A 23715-nucleotide genomic window follows, 5' to 3' on the forward strand; every position below is an offset into this window, starting at 1 on the left:
TGAAGTCTTCTAACAAATTTGGTTATTTTCGAATAAGTTTAAAGTGTCTGAAAGTAATGTAATCTATAGGGAGACTTGCCAGTGCTTTGTTTAAATAATATTGTAATATTCCCAAATTTGTATAATAATTCTACTACTTATTTCTATACGGTGCAATGTCAAATAGAGGGCTGCTATTACAAAATGTAACACTTACAGGAAATATGGTCACTTTGATATTAGGGTATATAATAGGGTAAGTACCCTAAATAAAATGTTATTATATGAACTCTGTGGCTGATTGGACCTAACCATATTTTACAAATAATTACAGTTATATTATAGAGCGTGGATTCATTTGTATAAAATACATACGAGCTCTAAATTTCTATTGTTAAAACAAATAATCCCAAATCCCCATTTGTGTGCACTTGCAAATGTCCTGTTATGTGGTTTCCATTAGCCACTGCTGCCACCTTGTGTCTAGTCTAGGATACAACAGCCAGTTTGATTAATTTTTGGCCATGGCTCTTTAATGAATATTCGAATATAAAAAAATTGAACCAGGCTTTCCCCTGTTGTGTTTTAGTGGGGCTTATCTGATTAGATCCATGCTGTATTATAGCACTATTAATGCTGGGATGACTACTAATCACATAACCACACAGAGACGGAGGAATGTGATTTAGACAGCAGAAAATTCAGTCAGCTGCTGTGGACTAATGGTTTGGATACCAAGTGAGGACAGAGACACACTATAGCAACAGGACAGAGATAGACTGCAGGTGAAAGCATTGAAAGAGGAAGAAAAAGTCTTCCAGAGAATGCTTTAGGCATCAACATAGATCAAGATATATTTTTACTGCCAGCTCGAAATCACACTAAGATTTTAGATTTGTAGTATTTTAGCATTAGGCCTACATCGCTTGCTCACCAAATAAATCATCTGCAGTGAATGGGTGCCGTCAGAATGAGAGTTCAAACAACAGATAAAAACATCATAATTCTCCACACAAGTCCAGTCCATCATTTAACATCTTGTCAAGTGAACAGCTGATTGTTTGTAATAAACAAATCCATCATCAAAATGTTTTTAATTTTTAACAAGTCTGAACCAGGAGCAGAGGCGGACAGTAGTGAAGTATTTTTACTTTACTCAAGTAGCCTAAATTTAAAAAGTAAAATACTTTTTTATTAATTCTATATTTACTTGAGTTCTAAACTGTATCTACAGTTACACTGAGATCGGACCTTGAATTTCTTTTATTTTAGATAGGATAGCTACCTGATAATGTCTTCGTGATTCACAGTGTGTATTGTACGTTTAGCCTCCAGGTATTCAGAAGAAAGGAAGTTCAACCGCCTCATCTGCTTTCCAGCAGAGCCAGTCACTGTTTAAAACTTTGCCTTTGCGGTTGAAAGTACTGCGGCAGAGGGACATATTTGTCTTGAACCTCAGACAATGGAGGCGAGAAAGAGCACTGAACATCGACCACTAATGTACTCGAAAGAAAAACGTTGCACTGTTACGAAATCTTATGTATAGATTTATCTGCCGGCTAAATGATTCGAAAAATGAGATTATTGTGTGTCTATAAGGGTTAGTACTACACGGTATCAGTCAAAACTGTGCATTTTGCAACTGTTTATTGTGTGTGGTAGATTATGTGGGTTTTATTTGTCTTGGTTTTTGTTTTTAATTTCAAAAGGCATAAAAAATTTATTTTGTAACATTTATAAGCTTCTACTAAACTCCTAAGAGAAAAACACAAAGTCAGTTGAACATCTTTCAGACGAGATTCACCTCCGCCACTCCTGTGACTGATGAAACGTTTACAAACAATCTGTGGCCATGTGGCGTTTTGAGAACTCTGGTACTTGTAGTCTCCTCTGCCTCTACCGTCATTCCTTCAGCCTGAGTTGACGACTACATTTCCCAGAATTCCTCGCGCCATCAGCTGATTGTCGTTTATGTTTTTCGCATGTGATGACGGCAATAAAGCACCCAGCGGACCGTTTTTTTCCAGACGATCTTTTTGGTTCACTGCTGGAATAGAGATGATCGCCGAGGGATAGACAAGCAGTTTTCCTGGGCTGATTTTCACATTTTACATACTGACGAGACTTCCATAACAAACTCTTCACTTCTGAAACTGGTAAATTTATGTTTGTTATATTATAAAGTTTATTCTAATCTATTCTATTTTGTTCCGTTCAGTAACACTTTTGTAACTATGATCATTTCAAATATATAAGTATGAAACCAGCTTGTTACATGTAATTCCAAAAAAATTATTTATAAATTAGCTTATGTATTTATATAGAAGTCCCGTGTAAACAATAAAAAAAAAATCACTTTTATCTAAAATTCTTCATATCTCACTAACAGTGTGGCACAAAGCAATAACTGCGACACAAAAATGATGGTCTTTCCTTTTGGGAATGTTGACTAAGCTCACATGTGTTATTTACAGTCAGTTTTTAAGCTAATGCCTTTAAATTTTGATATGACTGACTTTAGTCACGATTTGGTTGCATAACAACAACAACAATAAATTAATAATAAATTTAATTTGTCAGTCAACACGTGCTGGCAGTTCATTTTTGAAACAGATTTTGTTGACGTTCCCTAAGTTCTTTGTTTTGATCCACTTGTTGAATACGGAAGTGACCGCTAGAGGGCAGTACTACAAGAAAAGCATCATGTTTAAATGTAAATTCACCTGTCCTGGGGCATTGAGAGGGCAATGTGAGACAGACATAAGGTTGCCAGGTTGTGAAAACATTGTCAACTTAAAGTGGATTAACAGTGGTAATTTTTATTGGTTAGGTAAATTTTTGTACTTTTATGTTATAAAAAACTGTTATTTAAGTTTTATTATGATTTATAATAAAACTAGTAGTACATATTATTATGATTTACTAGTTAATGTGTATCACGTTTTTTGTCAACATGGCAACATTTTGTTGACATGATACTGTGTGGTTGTTGAGACATTAGCTACTCCTACATCTTTTGTAAATTTAGCCTGAAAGGCTGTAAATGCTTTAGTTGTTGTTTTAAACTAATTTTAATTTAACAAAGCACATTTTCATATTTTATGGTTACATAAGCAACTCCGATATGTGACAGATATTGTTGTTTTTATATAATTATAACAAGTTCATTAATCTCCTGATTAAAATAATGGTTCTCTTTTTAATTTCAGCTGAGGCATCATTTTCTTCTATTGTCTACAAGGCCTTGGACCTCATCGGTCTGATAGCAATGGTACTTATTCTGGGCAGGAGACTGAACCGGGAGGACTCTGGAGTCCGTGAGTCCCCGGCAGTCAAGCGAAAGGTTCTGGAGATGGACAGCAAGTCCCTCAGTAATCATGATGTGTTCGATTTCTCCTCCAGCCCATGCCACTCCGATAGCATTCTGCAGATGTTTAATGAGTTCCGTGACAGCCGCTTGTTCACAGACGTGGTGATCAGCGTAGAGGCTCGTGAGTTCCCATGTCACCGTGCCGTGCTGTCAGCTTGCAGTAGCTACTTCCGTGCAATGTTTTGCAATGACCACCGGGAGAGCCATGAGATGTTGGTGGAGATCAACGGCATCCGTGCCGAAGCCATGGACACCTTCCTGCAGTACGTCTACACCGGACGTGCCCGCATCACTACTGATAATGTGCAGTTCCTCTTCGAGACCTCCAGCCTTTTCCAGATCAGCACTCTGCGTGATGCCTGTGCCAAGTTCTTGGAAGACCAACTTGACCCCTGCAACTGCTTGGGCATCCAGCGGTTTGCTGACGCGCACTCCCTCAAGCAGCTGGCCAGTCGTTGCCGCTCTTACGCGCTGCAGAGCTTTACCGATGTGGCCCAGCATGAAGAATTCTTGGACTTGCGTAAGGAGGAACTGGAGGAGTACATTGCTAGTGACGAGCTAGTTATTGGAAAGGAGGAGACCGTGTTTGAGGCAGTGATGCGTTGGGTGTACTATGATGTGGACCACCGTCGAATCATGCTTAGAGACCTTCTCACCCACGTCCGCCTGCCCCTGCTGCATCCAAATTATTTTGTGCAGACGGTAGAAGGTGACCAGTTGATCCAAAATGCACCAGAGTGCTATCAGCTCCTCCATGAAGCCAGACGCTATCATGTCTTGGGCAATGAAATGATGTCACCTAGAACACGTCCACGCAGGTACTTACCTTGGCATTCCCTGTGCCCTGAAGGTCTTTATTAAAATTATGACCTAGAAATGTACACAGATGCAAGCATTCTAAGTCTTTGCATACACTAAATGCACCAAGCAGTTTAAATGAAAAGAGTCTTCGTGCCTTGCCTGAATTGTTTGTCCAATTCAGTCAAGTCACTATTGAAGAGTTCTGTACCATGACTTGACTTCAAATTATTGGCTGCCTCGCAACAAACAGAATCAAGCTGGTGGTTAACTAGTTATTAGTAGTTGTCAAGCTTAGTTGAAACACATTCTTCTATGTCCTTCTAGATCCTAGATACTTCTGGAATCTTTTTCAGAAAGGCTACATTGTAGATTCGGTTATCCTCAAAACCCGAAGGCATGATTCAACAAGTGTGTGTCTGAAGTAACTTGAAGTTTTGTTTCGTACTCCGTAGTTGAGCATTGGGAAACCCGTTGCTTTAATTAATGGATCTGGAACAATCCAAGCCACATTGTAAGTACAGCGAGATGGGACAAGAAGAGACGGCCCCTTCAGGCCCACTGTATTGCAGTGCATTGAGGGAAAATAAAGTCTCGGTGGGCTTGCCCATACAAATTCTTCCTCCACAAGCTTCATAACACATAAACACCTGAGTTTCGAAACATGCTCCTGTTGACTTGATCCTGCTTGCAGCACACTCTCTTTGTTTTTGTTACGTCTGGAGGAAGGTGGGGTGAGAGAGGGCAGGGGGGGGGGGTACTGCACACTTATGTTTTTCTCAGATCTGAATGTATAGTGACCTGGAATTTGCCTGAACGTGATTCACTGAAAGATCTGCCAATGTTACAGAGCTTATATATTAACAGTCTTATTATAGACTGCATGCAGATATGTGTAGCACAGTCATTAGGATAGCTACAGTCTCATGCGACCAGCGAAACACAGAGAAAAGCTTGCTAAATAATTAGTCTTTCGGTGAAAAAAACAAAACATACAACACTCTCAAAATACCTCTCAGCTTCACAGGGCCTTGTTCTAGTTTTCAGACGGGTGTAGGTTTACAGTTGGCAGGAAAGTTGTAGTTCCACCTCTGTTTCCAGGCAGATTTGGTATGGTTCTTAAATTTGAATTATTGGATAGGGCCTGGCTGACCTCCCCTAATTATTCTCTTGGATTGTATGGGTGTAGCGCATTTAGACTATTTACGTCACAAGTGAAAGACTGTTTTGAATTTTCCATGTTTGCATGAATTGACTGGGCGTGCAACTGGCTCAGTTCGTTCTAATCTCTTTCCCCTTGAGAATGTATTCAAAGTTCAACTCCAACTTTAGCGTCTTCATTTATGCACTCTTCAGCCCCCTGAACATTTACACAGAGAGCACAGTCTTCTAGGCAGATCATTTCAAGGAATAAAGAAAAAAAAACTGTGGGGAGTTAGTTCTGGATGAAATGTGTTTGCCCGTGGATTGGTTCTTGCATGCCCTGGGCACTAGTAGACAGTGTTGTTTACTGCTATTCTTAGCTATTTTTCTAATTTCTGAAGAGAACAAATAGGCCAAAAAATACAAGAATAAAAAATGTAAACCATGAGTTGTGCAGTGCTAGATGTATTACAGAGTGCTGTTTAGAATGTGGTCCCTTTCCATGTTTCAGTACTATTAAGGATTTACAATTGTTGATGTGTCCAAGTTTGACTTCCTGTTGTGTCTTTGTAGGTCCACTGGATTCTCAGAAGTCATTGTGATAGTTGGAGGGTGCGAGAGGATGGGGGGTTTCAACCTGCCATATACTGAATGCTATGATCCAGTAACTGGGGAATGGAAATCCTTAGCCAAACTCCCAGAGTTCACCAAGTCCGAGTATGCTGTGTGTGCCCTCAGGAACGACATTCTAGTCTCAGGTAAACATGGATCTGTGTGATACCATTTCATGAATGCTAAATTGTTTCGCAGGCAGTGGGGGAAAGACATGACTTGGGATTCCAACCTGTGCTGATGCATTTCCTTTCGAGACATGAAGTTTAGGCAGGAAATATCAAAGCCCCTGTACCAGTAGTCTTTTGTTTACGTCTGAGCCAGGAAGATGATCTACTATGCTAATGCTAGTAATAAAGGGAGGCACATTCTCATTCTAGCCAGCATTTGATTGAATAAAATGTTGCAATTCTTGTCAGTGTGATATGATCTATTAATATTTTTGGTCTTACATCGAAAGACTATTCATTTTAAATGCATATATCTGCTAATTTCGTCAATTTGTAGGGGTACATTAGCATATGCGTAGTATTGCATTCATTTTATATCTAAGGCTTGTATTGTATGCCTATCATCTGTCATTAATTGCTCAGTTATTGTAGATGACTTAGTTCGATGTTTACTCCTGGCTAGTTTAGTCTGTGGGGATTTGTTAAACATAGCACGGCACCACACTTAACAGAGCAGCTCGCTTTTAACAGCAAGCAGGTTCAGCAAAAAAAACTACGAGACGTGATTAAAAGAGACCAGGAATACCAGCTATCTCATAGAGAGGCAGAGAGAGAGCAAGGGTGAGTGAGGGGGCTGGAATCCTGAGCGATCAGTTTTCATTCTGCATGTGCCAAGCGCTTCTCTCTTCATCTGTAGTTTCAACCTCCTTTAAGTTTATTCCTTCCCCATACATCTTGCTTCTTCTCCATCTTTGAAGCTTGTTCAGTAAGCCAGGGCCAGGCAGGCTTTTGTATGCGTCAAACTCAAGACCAAGATATGTGAGTCAGAAATTCAAGGGAAATTGACATAATGGAAAGATGAGATTCAGGTTGAGCAGCTTTGCTGAGTCCAGTGTCTTCTTCCACACTGCCGGTGTTTCCTGAAGAACTGGAACCGTTTTGTAGATGTTTAGCTTTCGTTAGCATAATCAGACAGATGCACATGCGTTAATCCATTGCGTCAGTCGAATGTTTGGTCACATTTACCACTTACCTAATCATTCTTTATCATTACTATATTTACTTTCAATCCTTCTAAGTAGCTTAGATTAGATTACAGCTCTAGACAGTTTCTCAAACAACTTCACGAGGTGCTTCCTAGGAGAATCCAAGACACTTGTTGGCTGTTTTTCTTTACTATCTGCTGTAAAAAAATGAATAAATATATTTAATTAAGTACAATTATGTAAAATGTAATTTAAATTTTGATTCGTGAAGAATTGTATTTATTATTAGTGGATATTTTTGTACAAGAGCTATTTAAAGCAGTAAAATATCAAAGTATAAAATCAAATTGTTGTGAACGGTAGGGTATATGTAAATAATGAATGTGGATATGCATTGTGTTGCAGAATTCTTTTCTTAAATACTTGACAGCATATTTCTGGTTAAGCTGGTCTCTAATTATGTTGCTTAACCTTGAATTATCTTAGAACTGGAGCAAGATGTCCGTTTTCAGTTATAGCTTTATTATTCATGTGTTTATGTGAGATAACAAGTAGCATTCACCTAGTGTGTCATGGGACATTTACCTTTTTACATTATTGCATAAGTATTATAATAAGTGCATAGCAAGACATAAAATACTGTGACCAATTGGTGATGCAATTTCAGGTGGTAGAATCAATAGCAGGGATGTCTGGATGTACAACTCCCAGCTCAACATCTGGATCAGGGTTGCCTCCTTGAACAAGGGCCGCTGGAGACACAAAATGGCAGTTTTGTTGGGAAAGGTGAGCTCAATCATTTCAAGATCTATTCTTGTAGGCCTGCACAAAGCAAACTTGATACTAAATACAAATCATAAAGATGAATAGGGGTATCAACTTTTAATACCCCTATTCTTTTGTTTTTGCCATCAAAGGCCATGCGCCCAATGAACCGAGGGCATTTTTGCATAAATTAGTTTGCAAAACTACTACACGTACTACATTTAATGCCAGTTGACTTATAGTGCCTCAACCACAATGTGTATTGTGTGGTGAATTTTTGACTGCAGAGCATGAAAACATCAAACTATTTAAAATACATTTTGAAACCAATAACAAACAATACATTCCAACTTTTAAGGGCATTTATGTTGGTTTTTCAATGAGTCCCATAAATTAAAGTGTTGGCTTTGTAGTCATGCCATATGGAAGGCGACATACTGTTTTGATGATAGCTATGGTTTACCTCTAACCATGATTAAGATTTCCTACATCTAGAAATGGGTGTTGTTGGGTTAATTCAACCCATGTTCCCACCCTTATAATTTATTGCCTGTTTGTCATTTACTGCTCTTTGTCTTGTCTTGTCTTAGTTCCTCTATCACTTTCAAAGCCTCTGTTCATCCCTCTTTTCCTGCTTGGAACTTGTTTCTTGTTTTGATTAAACAGTGACATAATTGTAAACCTCTCCCTTGAAGGTGGTTTGCTTACAGTCCAGTTTTTAATAATCAGTAACAGACATTGAAGTGATTAGATGTGAACGGCCTGTACCATAAAGGAACGACTCTGCCAAAAGTGCTTGGATCTTATGTTGACATTGCATCACTCATATCGGGCTGTTTTCAACATTTTTTTAATGACCATAATCAGCTCCAGAAATCTGATTTACTTTGGCAGGGGGTAAAACCGCTTGGTTCGGCTCTGTTTGTGAAGGATCTGATGCATTTTATGGAGTCAGTGAGGAACCAGCTCAAAGGTTCAATAAATCAAGACTGTCTTCTTTTGAATGGAATGAGCCGAGCCAACAAAAACTACTTGTGCAATAACTAATTAACATGCCATGTAAGTTATAGCCAGCTGACTGCATGAACGTGTCTTTCTGTTGGTTTATTTATTTGATGCTTTATATTATAGCTCATTCAGATATCCCCCTCCCTGCTTCCTCACTCTGGGTGTCTGCTAGAGTCCCTCAATAGTTTTGGACTCAAACTGATTTGACCCTAAAAGATCATTTGGGTTTGTTTTTGAGCAGCAGCCTTTCAGACATATGGATTGTTTTATGGACTGTGGTTGGATTTATTGGCTATGAAAGATTCATGACTGACAGATGAAATCTAATCAACTGAAGTCACAACAACCGGACGTGGAAAAAAACACGTTACCATAGGGTCATGATTCAATAATGTGATATGAGCCGTGCTGACACTGGTTAGATATATTGTATGTGATTATTATGCATGTGTGATACAATATTTTAATTAACATTTCAATGAAACTGATTCACACCCTGTCAGCATATATTAGCTTTTCACTTATGCACACAGTAAACAGGAAACTGAATTCCACTGAAGACGTTTTATAATCTTTGATGATGAAATGTGGTTTTTATAGCTATTTTGTTGATATACCATCTTATCAGTCCCGGGGGTGAAAAGACTGTCTCAATAATATCGGAGTCTGAACAAACAGCTCATCAGAAAGCACATGGCATTGTTTTGTGGAAGTGGCGTGTGCCCCCTCTGTGTTCGAGCATGTTCTTACACTGATACTGGTCAGACCGGTTTTCTTGGTTGTTCCATTAAGGGAAACATGTTTACCTTCTTTTTTTTTTTTCTTTTTTTTTACCGCTTGGAGACATGAGGCAGGAGAGAGAGGAGACAAACACTTCAGGGTTTTTTTTGTTCCACGTGTTTTCATTTTGAGAGTTAATGGGAAATATCTCTTTGGGGACTTTAAAAAACAAGAGTGATTGAGTGATGTGTTACAACACAGAACTGTCAACACTTTACAAAGGTCATGTTTTTGCAGTGGTGATGTTTTGGTCACATATTGGATAATGCCAATGAGTTTTTTAATGACTGGTTGATAACCCAGGTTACAGAAATGCCTTCAACTGTCTTAAGTGGTTTATGCAAAACCTGATTTGCACACATTCACCCCATTGCCCCTATTTTGTTCTGCATGTAAACCTCTTGACATTAAAACCCAGAGAAAATCTGAAAATCTGAAAGTTTCTCTTGTATGTATATGTTTGTATGTATTATTATTGCTATAATTATTTTTTTATTTACAGTAAAGCTGAATTGATATAAAATATTATAATTAAAACTTTTTTTTTCTCAAAAAAAAAAAAGTCAAATGGTATAACCCCTTAAAAAACATTCACATTCAATATATTAGCTTTTTTTTATATATAATGAACAAACATTTGTTGTTGCATAATGGTTATACCACTTGACATTTTTATCATCACTGAATCGTGTGTGATTTATTATAATTTTTTCTTATATCAATCTTAGACTTTCTACAAAGTTATTCAAAGTACCTGCCTCTGGTTACTCAAGAGTAAACCAGAAGAGTCTAACCACTGGCACAGTCAGAAGTAACGTGTTCACCTCATGACTATTTATAATGCATACTCAGCTGTACATAGAATTTCCTGTGAACAGCCATTTGTCTTCAAGCTGTTTGAATCTGGTTTGTTTAGTCCACGTACGTATAAAAAAAAACAAAAAAAAAAACAGGTATAGTCATAGATTTGTTTTGTTGCTAATGCAGTGCTAGCCTCAAGGTTTGTGCGTTTGCATATATCTATAACAATCCCTTTGTCGTTACATCAGTTTCAGAATTGTGAAATTAAAGGGTAAACAGTAGCTCCCTGTTTGGCTAGATCTGCACGCTTCATTTCACCTCTAGATTGTGTCATCCACAGAAATGTCATGTGTGCAATTCAAAACAGACAATAACAGTTTGAACAGACCTACATTTCACAACCCACTAATATTTATTGTGTACGGGCCCACACGGGTGTGTACGGATTTCATGTATTGTGTAACTTAAATTGTATTTATCTACAGGTGTATGCCGTTGGTGGATATGACGGTCAATCACGACTAAGCAGCGTCGAATGCTACGACTCTTTCTCCAACCGCTGGACAGAGGTGGCTCCCATGAAGGAGGCCGTCAGCTCACCAGCCGTCGCCAGTTGTGTCAACAAACTATTTGTGATCGGAGGAGGACCTGACGATAACACATGCTCAGATAAGGTCTGTTGAAGAGTATGATGCATGGTTCTGAAGAGAAGGGCATGTTTACTGCATGTAAACATCACATTTATTTTTGGGTCATTCTACTGGAGGGTGTGACACGCTTTGTTTTCCAGTGTAGTCATCTTGGGATTTCTCTAAACAGTGCAATGGACCATAACAGTAAAAAAAGCAGTAAAAAAAACTCTGATTATATAGTTTCCCTTGAGCCTGAAATGAAGATGGACACATTTTTTGTTTAATCCAGCTGTATTTATTCCGTGCAGTTTTTAACATCCAAGTGGAAGATATAACACCAACATGTCAGGAAATCAGGAATCACTGAGTTGGAAGGACATTTACCATTTTCACCCTCAACCACTGTGTGTTCAGTTTTGCTGTGTGCTTTGGGTCATTGTAATGTTGGAAGGTAAACTTTCTTCCCATTGACAACAGTCTTGCAGAGGTTCAAGATCACTTCAAGGTTGTGACTGCATGTGGGCTTTCTTGAGGAGGCTTTTTTTTTCTTACAATCCTCCCACACAAGCAACATTTGTGGAGAATTTGTGATATTGTTGTCAGATGCACACAATGACCAGTCTTTGTCATAAATTTCTGCAACTGCTTCAGAGTTGCTGTAGGTCTCTCGGTTGCCTCGCTGACCAGTTTCCTTCTGGTTTTCCTTCATCCAATTTGGAGCAACAACGTGAACCAGGGAGGATCCAGATACCTTCCACTTCTCAATAATAGACTACACTGTAATGCTTCTGGGCATTTATAAAGCCTTTAATTTGTTTTTAATTTTTATTATTATTTTTTTTTTGTGTGTCCATCTCCCGACTTGTGCTTGTCCTCAACTTTATCCTGGAGATCTTTTGACAGTGCCTTGCCACCCATAGTTGATTGTTTGCTTCAATTGCACTACCAAGCACCAATATTCTCCAGGAAGGCTCTTTTAATGCTGAGCTAGGACCACAGCTCATCACAGTTGAAAGTCAAATGGCTTTGTGTGCCATTGAGAATGTGATTAGGTAAACCTGATTGATTTTACAAGTAATTTTAGGAGGGGTGATTCTTTTTCCATTTCAGTGATTCTTGCACTGAATACAGCTGGATAAAATAAAAACGGTGTCCATCTTCATTTAAGTCTGCAAAGCAACAAAATTTAATTATTTCTTTTCAATACCCGTTGTATGTACTAATAATAGTATTTATTATTATTTTATTTATTTTGTTTTAGTGAGTTTGTTATGTGCTTTTAGCATTCTTGTGGGTTTTTCTTTTCAAAATCTTTTTGTGTATCTTTATTTTATTTTTATTTTTAGTCATTTTCGTACTTCAACTTCAACTTATCTTATTTCAGTTAGTTGCCAAGGCAACATTTCTACATTTCATTTCAGTTTCTTTTTAACTAATATAATTTTGTATTCTATTTCATATATATATATATAAAAAGTAGATCATTTTAGTTTAGTTGACAAAACTGCTATAAACTCAAGCTTAATAACTTCTCACTGTACAGTATAATTGAGTTGAAGCAGAGGTCAGTCTATGTTTAAATGTGTTCAGGTGACAAATGACAGAAAGTTTGTGAATACAAAGTCCCTACCATGGTCACTGCGACATTGTGTGTGACCAAAATGGCATCAGCTGCTTAAGCCCTGGGTATGCCAGCTGCTAGATTACATGATAAGAACTTGTTTACTTCTACACTGTGGTTGGACTGAGTTTTTCCTTCATCATGGCCTAATTTTGCCTTAACAGAACAATAGATCTGAGACCGTGAATGTGCTGTCCACTGCCCCCTGATGGAGATCAACAGTTATGTCCATCTGACCTGGATCTGTCAGCCCACTCTGATACATTCTCCAGGTGTCCTTTAGAGAGAAACTCTCAGCCACAGATATTTCATTGGATTCCCTTAATGCATTTTCCTGCAATTCAGTGTCTTGGTTTTGAATAAGCTGACCTTTAATTACCAAACAAAACTACTTTGGATCCATAATTCCACTGAGTACAAATTTACATTGTATTTTTAAAATACTTGTTGTGATGGTTGGTTATGATATTGAAGAAATCAGGGAATTGATACCATTGGAGCATTTCCTGTTTTCTTATAAGAATTTCTTATGGCAATAATGCCACCTGTCTTAACTCTGACTTGTTAAAACAAGTGTTGTGTGTGTGTGTGTGTGTGTGTGTGTGTGATTTGACTATTACAGTTATTATAGTCACATTTCTATCCTATAGTCTCGTGGATCATTTGTCCCTGGAGCATTCTTTTGCACAAGTGTCTGCTATTTCCAAAATGTGTGAAGCCCCGTAATACCATCACATTCTCCACACAAAGAGGGGGATAAAAATGCATTCAGGCTTTTCTCAGGAGATATTGTGTCTTTGTGTGATTATGTTTCGTTTTATCAAGACACTTGATCACTGATTACTGTTTTTGTGAGTTTGTATTTCCTCGAGGCAGTTTTATGTTTCTAGGACCACAAAAAGTCTGTTTCTAAAATGGCAGGGGGAATTATAAATGTCTGTGATTTACAGCCTGAGGAGACATAATCAATTGTGTGTTTTCCTCCAGGTCCAGTGCTATGACCCAGAGTCCGACTCCTGGTTGCTAAGGGCCAACATCCCCATCGCTAAGCGCTGCATCACGGCCGTATCACTGAACAATCTCATCTATGTTTCTGGAGGCCTGACCAAATCCATCTACTGTTATGACCCCACTGAAGATTACTGGATGCATGTGGTCCACACGTTCAGCAAACAGGTACTGGATGTTATGAAGTTCAGATTTAAAATCCTACAGAATGCAAAGTGGACTTGCCTCTAGAAGTGTTTTTCTTATTCATGTTATCAGTAGAGAAAAAAAAAAAACTTCAATTAAGAGCTATAAGAATCAGAATCACATAACAAACTAAAAACCATTAAGAAATCATAACACATACATACAGATTTTTGGACATTCACACAAATTCACTAGTCAGGTGGATACACACCATTTGACAACTGGAATCTTATCCTCTTTCAATATATTTACTTAAAGTACCTCTGAGCTTTTAAAATAATTTTTTTTTTTTTATAATTAAGTATCACATTTGCATGTTCAGGGTTCTCTGTTTAATGGTCACATGACATGCAGATAAACAAATAAAATATTACATTTTTAGTAAGTGTTTAATTTCGTTGATGTTATTTTAAAATGATTTATTTTAATTTGAAATTTTTAAGATTTAATTAAATATTAGCTTTTCATTAAACTCACAAAACCCCTGCAGTTTCTTTAGGGAACCCCAGCTTGGGAAACCTTGATGTAATGTAATGTAATGTAATGTTTAATGCACTTGATGTGGTTGTTAATTACAACAAATGATGTGTAATATCTTAGTCTTTGCATTTTGACATCAACATGGTACAAGATTATCCTATTTAAATCAGTGTGATAAACGAGTTAGGTCAAAGGTAATCTAAAAGTAATCAAAAAGCAGTCTGATTACATTACCTTAAATGTGTAATGTAATGGATTACGTTACTAACTACAATATTTGTTATGTAGTAATGGACTACAGTTTGTTAGTAATCTAACCATCTTATATTTTCTTCCTGAACCCATGTGTTGCACTCTGTTGACACATAGTTGTGTAAACAGACCAACATGTTTACAGTCTCGCTCTTGCTTTTCAGGAAAGTTGCGGTATGTCGGTATGTAACGGAAAGATCTATATCCTGGGTGGCCGTGGTGAAAACGGAGCGGCGTCAGACACAATCCTGTGCTATGACCCGTCCACCGGCATCATCACGGGCGTGGCCGCCATGCCCCGCCCCATTTCTTACCACGGCTGCGTCACCATCCACCGCTACAATGAGAAGTTCTACCATTCATGACATTAAAACGCACACTCACACAGGGACATGGATAAACTGAGCCTTACTATAGATAATGTAGCATTATGAAAAGTAAGGTGAGTTGAGTTCACAAGCTTTGAGACCAGTCAGTTGAACTGACAACTACATAATCACTAATTTCAGTGTACAGTATAAACATTCTTTCACTTACTCACGCTCATGTCACTCCAAATCCATATGACCATTCTTCTAAAGAAAATAAAAGAAGATATTTTGGCCAAAACAAATTAGACCCCAACTGATTCAATGTAACTTTTTTCTTAACTGTCTTCTACCGGCCTTATAGTCAGATACAGATTGTGTATGGATTTGCATATTTCCAAATCCGTTACCCAAATACTTCTAAACTGATTGACAGCTGATTGGCTGGGAATTCTAACTGGTCTCTTATCTCTCAACCGCACTTTGTTGTTCCCGTCGATTAAGTGTCTTTTTATTTGGGATTATTTTTGATTACTATTATTGCATTTTCTATTGTATTGTATTGTATGGTGTAAGTGGTTGTTTTGAGTGGGTGAATGGCGTGATTCTTTGTGTATGGTGGATAAAGTGTTCGATTGTGATGAATCCATGTGTAAGTGTGTTTGAAAAGATTCTGGATGTGTGTGCGGGACAGCTAAACACAGAATACGCAGGAACCACTTTTTCTTGAGCTCCCATGTTTAACGGGTACAGTAAATGGTTCACAACAATCCATCAGGCACAGAAAATGACTGTTTATTTTAATATTTCATTACGTATGCATGTATGTATTTGGGTGATATTAATTGTTTTCTGTATTCTGTAGTTGAAATTGCAGGTGACATTTAAAAAAAAAAAAAAAAAAAAAAGTGTGTTTGATTTTGTGTTTGCTCCTTTATAGTATGCCATTCATGTGGAGCATTACTATGTTGATTATTCCGTATCATTTAGCAGCATGCTTTCATGTAGAATACAAGCAGTGATGTCTCATTTATTAGTGAATCACATTATTTTAAGTTATTTATTCTTTATAGATGTTTGAAAGCCCCAACCAGGCACTTAAGTCAATATATCACAGTGTCTCAAATGTAAATATGAATTTGATGATCCTTCTTCAGGTTTACTGTATCAGTAAGTGTTTGCAATGGTGAAGCATCAGGCCAAATGGCCAGTTCACACTCTCAGCTCCCATAAAACTCCTTTTTTTGTTCTCACAATAATCTGATCTTAGTATTTGTGTGTACAGTGCAGTGATGTGTTTGTGCTCTGGGGAGCAGGGATGTCAGCTCTGTTCCCTGCTTTTGGTTAACGGGATTTTTTTAGTTTTGTCAGCTGCAAGACCAGAACAACAGAGGACACACATCGCTCGTTTTACTCTGGGAATTGTACAATGCAACTGCAAAACCCTGCACATATATGCACATAACACAACGTGGCCTTTCTATATGTTTTTGAGTGTCACTTTTTGTGGTGTGTAGTTTTATGACCGTGTGTTTGTTTAAATAAATGATGCGAGTTTGGTGTCTTATTGCCGTATAGGCTTGTTTTTTTTTCTTGTTTTTTTTTTTTTTCTTTTAACGAGTCCTTATAAACTTTATCTGTGCATGCCAAAAACGATATAACTTGTTTGTCAAATAAAATAAATAGTGCCTTTAGCACTAATAAGTGATGGTTTGGCAGAGATGTTTGGCCAACTTAAGAAAAATATTACTGAATTAAATGAATTCTTAAAAGAAATTATGATTTTGTGCCTTGCTGCAGAATATTTGACAACTAGCCAAAGATGTTTGTTTTTTTCTGTGGTAATTCCAATACAATATTGTAAAAGAAACTACCAGCCTTTTATATCACATGTAAAACTGTCGCTTAAAATGTTCTTGTTCTGAGTACCTGAAATGTTTGAGAGCCTAATGTGGTGTACATGCATACGTTTCTTCAATAAAGCTATTTCTAGTGCGGCTTTGTACACTATTGTTATTTGTTTCCTTTCTAGAATCTCAAATTTCTATGAAACCACTAACCCTACATTAATAATAAAAAAAATAAAAAAAGTTTTTTTAAACAGTATATGTATTAAACTCATCCTGGACTGATGCAAACATATAATACCTATTGTGAGGCATGCTCTTATATTTCTAACTGATCAGATTTAGTAAAAGTGACATGATATGTATCCAAGTATGGTGTCCCATTCTGGGAATTTGTGCTCTGCATTTCACCCACTCAAACCCGCGACCTTTGGGTTACAAGTCCGACTCTTTAACCATTATGCCACGTCTTCCAGTTTTCATCTCAAAGATGATTCCAATCCCATATACTTAGTAAGTACTATTAAATTGTCAGGTCATGTATTTCTGCTGTAGCATTGCCAAAACAACCTGAGCTCTGGTTTCCTTCCTGTGTACTGAGTCATTCATTTATGTACTAAGTTATTTTGAATAAAAACCGTAGGCTAACTGACAAAAAATACCACACTAGTCAAACAGAGCAGGTGAAGTGTTGAATTGCAGAACCACCTGCAGATAAATGCTCACAGCTAAACAAACGGAACTTATAAATGGAACAAATAGAACCCTACCCAGGGAGGAACTTTAGACTGTCGCCGCTGGCAACATGGGAACATTTATCAACTGGACATATTGATGCTGAAAATGATACAATGTGCATATGGAATCTGGCTCTTGCTTAAGGCTATGGCTTTTCTTTCTCATGAATGTTTCACTGGAAAAACAAAAATATTTTGCGGAATGCTTGACATGCCGTGTCAGTATTTGCTTTTAGAATAAAAAACGAGTGGCGTTTGAGAAGATCATAGTGTTTAAATATGCACATATAGGGTCTCCTTCACAATACGTGCAGAAATCATCAAAATTTAACAGGAAATTTAGAACCAACTAAAACCGTTGATACATAGGCATTCTCCTGATGGCGTTAGAAATAAGTCATTTAATCAACTTTATAAAAAAAAAAAAAGAAAAAAAAAAGAATTTAAGCTAGGCTACTCTTCAAAATAAAAATGTTAAAATTCGTTCACCCATATTAATACCTCTCGGCACTTTGATCAATACTGAACTAGATTTATGTGGTTACAGGTTTACCTGTTTTATCGGGATGACTGTAAAAAGTTATATTTGAAAAAAAAAGTTTTATTGGCATCATTGTGTGCGACTATATGTAGTATATGTAGGCTAGCATAATGTATTTTTGTTTTTAACAGATATAATGCCACATGTAGGAGCACAGACAGTTGGCCTCGGGTAATATATGCACTTTGACTGAATTACAGTAGGATGGGGTGAGAGAGTGTCTGTTTGTTTCCCCACAGGTGAGTTTGGCTTCCTCGTGTCACGTTAATTACCTGGAATAAGTCAAGAACGAGGAAGTGTTTTGTTCATTTCTGTGGAATGCTTCTTCGAAAATGCATTTATTCTTTATAGATGTTTGATAAGAAGATATAGTTAATGTACTCATACTTCTCAACAGACCTGCCAGATGCCTTGTACACACTTGCGCTCTTGGCCACTTGTGAGCGCGTGCGCGCGTGTGCAAGACTGTCAGATCTCAAAAACGCACACTAAATCCACACTCCACAATAAGAAATCGCGAGACTTTTTGCCAAGATCTCAAGAGGTCATGTAAACCTTTCCAATGTAAGTTAAATATTAATAATAATTAGATATTACGCATATTTTGGTAGTAAAACAAAGTGCTACAAGTTTTACAACATTTGGAACTGCTTTTTATCACTTAATTAGAAGCACCACAAATTAATGTTGTCTTGTTATAGGGACTACTGAACAGACATTTAGAAGTTGATTTTAAAATACATTTTAAAATGCATTTCAAATTTAAATTTAAATAAAGCTATAAACACTTGCACTTTTACAATACTATAAGTGTGTCCCATCAGGTAATGAAAGGTTTGACACACACTTGTGGTCTTCATCCTCACTTGAACACTTGGGCCAAATACAGGAAATACGTCACAGAAGTAGTCAAGTGGACAAGTGCAAAGACCCCAAGTGTGGGTATTTGGTCAAGGCTAAATAAAAGCATTCTATCGTCGTGCAATTGAAATATATAACCAGAAGGTGTCAGTATCAGACCGAAAACATTGCTTTACTGTAAGCAGCCCAAATAAAGCTGCTGTAAGGGATTCTTTTAAACTCCAAGCATGAAATATCCATACTGCCTGATGAATATCTCTGAAATAACACATATTTTATATCACAGCCATTAAATCTAGCAGAAAAGACAATCTGACACAAGTTATTAAATGTTAGCCAATCAGAATGCAGCTCCCTACAAATATTGAACAATGGCATAAGTAAGGGGGCGTGACTATATGCTGAAGGGTAGAGTGTTCAGGAAACATGTTCAGAAGCAAAAATTATCTTCTCTTAATTTTGCTACTAGTTGTGAACAAATCAATTAAGGTTAATCAATGTTTTGTTGTTGTTATTTTAGAGCGAGCATATATGGTTTAATTTACAAACACACACACACACGCTTGTTTTTGTGAAAAGTGACATCCCATAGGCGTAATGGTTTTTATACTGTACAAACTGTATATTCTATCGCCCTACACCAACCCTACACCTAACCCTAACCCTCACAGGAAACTTTGTGCATTTTGACTTTCTTAAAAAAGAAAAAAGAAAAAGAAAAATAAACCTCATTCTGTATGGTTTATAAGCGTTTTGAAAAATGGGGACATGGGTTATGTCCTCATAGGTCACCCTCACTTGTAATACCTGTGTCATACCCATGTCATTATTCAAAGTTGTGTCCTGAAATGTCACAAAAACATGCCCTCACACACAAAGTATAGGAAAACATAATGTGAATATACTGTATGGTGCTATGTTTTCTTCATCCCATAGGGGCCTGTGTTGAGCTGCAGGATGCTGCTGAACTATGCAGTGTCTGTGTAGTGTAGTGTATGTATGTACAGCATCACCTGTGGGGTTAGAAATCTGTGTTAGGGAATGACGAGAACTCTCCCAGCTCTAATGGACTGGCATGGCAGCAGCTACCATTGCAGAATCCCTGACAGTCACAACTGTCTCTCCAACTGAATACAGAGTTTCTGTCCTCTGCGTGTTTAGTTTTGCAGCCCAGTCCAGCCTCCCTCAAAGCTGTAATTTTACACCCTTCATTTTGCATTGACACGCATGTAATGTATTCTGAATTCCATGAAGATGGTGGAGGGTGGGAGAGGTGGGGGGCATACATGCTTTCAGTGAGAGAAACACGTGTCTTTGTGCTTCTCCACACATGCATGTTTAATGTAAAGCCCTACATACCCAAGTTTCTGCACATTTAAACACACATTTAACATTTAGTCACATTATATGGACTGGTAATACAGTGATCCTAGAGACAGTGCATTCTTGGCTCCTTGCTTAGTACCTCTAAATTAAAACTGATGCATACTCTTGTAACCCTTACTAAGATTTACCATGGTAACCCATGGGAGCACCCTCAATGTGCTCTAAAATATCACCCAAATGCTTCCTCACTTATCTGTATGATGAGAGAGACTTCATTATCTGTGTTTTTTGCTTTCATCCTTTACTTAGTATGCAGGTACACGCTTGGGTTTGGTATGCTTTCTGCACTCATTGATGTTTTGCTGGTGTTTTGCAGCAGAGAGAGAGCCGGGGCGATTCCCTCTTCCCCTGTGTAGTTCTGCTTCTGTCATTGGTGCTGCTACTTATGAATGAGATTCAGAGTTGAATGGAAGGCAAAGGGGCTCCAAAGTCTCCCCCTAAAGAATCTAATTGCATTCAGGTCACAGACGACTTGAGAAAGAGAAGGAACACTGGGCTTGAATGCACACGGACAGCACAGCCAATGGGAGGCATCCATCCGGAGGGATGCAGTGAGTTCGTGAGATGCATTCAAAATCTCTGATTCCTGGGCAGTTGATTCCAAGTGAGAGACAGGGTTGTGCTGAGAGGGAAAGCGAGATGTGGCAAGAGCATGTTAACATTTATTTCTTAAATGGCTATTCTCACATTCTAATGTAATCATTTACAACGAGGGAAAGGTTTAGTGTCAACACTAAAACCTATAACTGCAAAAAAATAAAATAATAAGAAATTTAACAGAAAATTAATCTAAAGTTGCAGTTTAAAACTTGTTAACAGTTAGTTACCTTATTAGCTTTAACATGGCCATTTTTTACCTAAAATATCTGGACACAAAAGATGGGTTACTTAACAGTTTAATGTTAAAGGCTGGAAAGTCCTGGCATGATGCATCAAATTGTATTATTTTTTACATTTTCTACTTTATATGTTTTAATAATTTTATTTATGTTATAAATTGTTACAATGTAAAACAACATTATGGTTTAAATATTTTAAATAATATTTATACATATAATACATGTTATTGAAATATAATTAATAATTAACCATTTTAAAATAGAATTATTAAGGCCAATTGTATAAACGTATAATTGTTTATTGAACTAATGCTGTCACCATTCCATAGTGTTTTTTTAATCTTGATTTTAAGCATTAAAATAAAATAAATATAAAACGAAATAATATTACAAAAATTATTTTAAATATAATCATCATCAATGCCAAATGTGTAAACATGTAAAAAAAAAATGAGTATTATTTTTTATTTTACAGATTGCATTTAATAGGATATTTCTGTAAAAACTATATATTTCAAAGAGCCATAGAAGTGAAAGGATGATGTCACCCTGTTAACTGAGACTCACAGAAAAGCACAGGTCAGTGGGACAGAGGTCTGTGGAATTGAGAAGACATGATGATGATGTCATCGAGGCATGAGATAATCCTTACATCCAGAATAAATGACCATGGTCTGGCTGTTCTGAACTTTAATACAATGATAGATAGATATAGATAGATAGATAGATAGATAGATAGATAGATAGATAGATAGATAGATAGATAGATAGATAGATAGATAGATAGATAGATAGATAGATAGATAGATAGATAGATAGATAGATAGATAGATAGATAGATAGATAGATAGGAGTAAAACCCCCTAATATGCTATCAAGACAGAATGGCAAACATCTATGCAGAGAGTTTCCCTAATGAAAGCCCAGCTCACCGACCATTTCCCCCCCCTCAGACACATCACAGAATTTACTAGAATGCTTCTGGACCTTCTTGGTAGAGGAAAGTCAGAAGACAGAGACTGACATTTAAATGAGTCAGTCAAACTTAAGCACTTATACTGAATGCAAATTGATTGAACCACCTGATTTCGTAATGTTAGGTCTTCTGTATTAGTCTTGAACCTGTCTAAAGTTCCTGCCAGCCAAATCACCAGCCAAGCCAAGTCACATTGAAATCCCATTGTATTAATGCTAGAAAAAATATGAATTCTAGAAATTGCAGCTATGATTTAATCTTTTTATCTCTCATTTTCAAGATATATCCCAACATAAATCCTGCTAATATACCGGTAATAGTGATTGTATGTGCTGTGTTTAGCTGCAGTATTGTTTAAGGATGATAAAAAATAGTTAGAAGTAACTGCTTCTGTAGTGCTGTACCATGTTGAGATAAGGTCATCACAGATGCTGTATGCTGATGAGACTACGCTGTATGATCTTAGCTGGGAAGAGGTTATGGTCTGTCAGGTTATGTGTGTGTGTGTATGTGTGTGTTTGAGAGAGAGAGAGAGAGAGAGAGAGAGAGAGATGCACAGGAGATTATCTGATGTTTCTGCACTCCTGATTCTTCCCTCCCTCGCCATTTCTGTCATTCTCTCTCCTCTTCAGTGTGTGATTAAAATCTGCTAGCAACCATCAAGAGTATAAAAGCCTTTAAAACCCAATCACAGTTCATACACACACACACACACACACACACACACGCACACATATGCGAACATTAGACCTTTGCTTTAGCAAATGTTTTATCCTGGATTGCACCTCTGTAAAAGTGCTCTGTTGTATGGCCATATGTACATAAAACAATGTTTAGTTTTTATTAAACAATGACCTGTTTTCCTGCAGACTCTGGAGTACAAGCAAAAGGGTGCAGAATAAAGTGAGCTGTGTATGATTCATTACACTACAATGTGCTTGGACTGGTACACGAAAGGCTCAGACAAAATTTCTTGCTGATTGGTGAGTCTGTTTTATAACCACAGCATCAGGGCATTTTTTAGTAATGTCAAATATAATACTACAGTTTTGGTGTTGATGAAAGGGTACTTAAACCTTTTAGCCAGGACTATCCTGTGACCTATGACCAAAAAAAGTATAGACTACACTTGGATGAGAGATAAATGAGCAAGCAAATGTGATCACACACGAGGACAAATACATCCAGAAAATTAATATCTCAGCATGAAATAATTTCTCTGACCTCCTTTCTTGTCATGTCTTACTCTGGACATATGTTCGGTCTGTCCTGACCTTGACTTTAATCTGCTGTGCTTCCCCAGGACTGCGGGGCGACAGACCCTGATTGACAGGCGGTAGGTCTGAAACCAGTGCCTGGTCTGCCTTGTGTCCGTGCTGATTAAAATATCCCCAAGGGTCGGTGATGTAACGCCACAGGCTGGACTCCTTCCCCCTCTTACTGTAATAGACCTCTGGCCGCTTTTCCCAAAAGCATTCCTCCGAAAATTGAAGGTCTTAATCTTCACTGTAATACTGTCTTTCTGGACAGGCCGGACCGAGGGGATAACTTAATGAGGGACAGAGTTGTTCTGTTGGCATCACTGCAGGCTAGAACTGAGGAGTTTGAGTTTGAGACGTCTTTAAACTG

The 23715-nt window shown here is 37.5% G+C and overlaps 1 protein-coding gene across 1 annotated transcript; it reads left to right on the top strand.

Moving 5' to 3' along the window:
• Window positions 1-1967: 1967 nt before the first annotated feature.
• Window positions 1968-16904, top strand: LOC113066178 (kelch-like protein 24). Its single transcript, XM_026237913.1, has 7 exons — window positions 1968-2135; window positions 3189-4167; window positions 5864-6048; window positions 7726-7844; window positions 10898-11086; window positions 13653-13841; window positions 14756-16904. Exons 2-7 carry the CDS (start codon window positions 3248-3250, stop codon window positions 14954-14956), a joined length of 1803 nt encoding a protein of 600 aa, XP_026093698.1. The 5' UTR covers window positions 1968-2135; window positions 3189-3247; the 3' UTR covers window positions 14957-16904.
• Window positions 16905-23715: the final 6811 nt, after the last annotated feature.

This window comes from Carassius auratus, chromosome 49, assembly GCF_003368295.1.
Source record: "Carassius auratus strain Wakin chromosome 49, ASM336829v1, whole genome shotgun sequence".
NCBI lineage: Eukaryota > Metazoa > Chordata > Actinopteri > Cypriniformes > Cyprinidae > Carassius > Carassius auratus.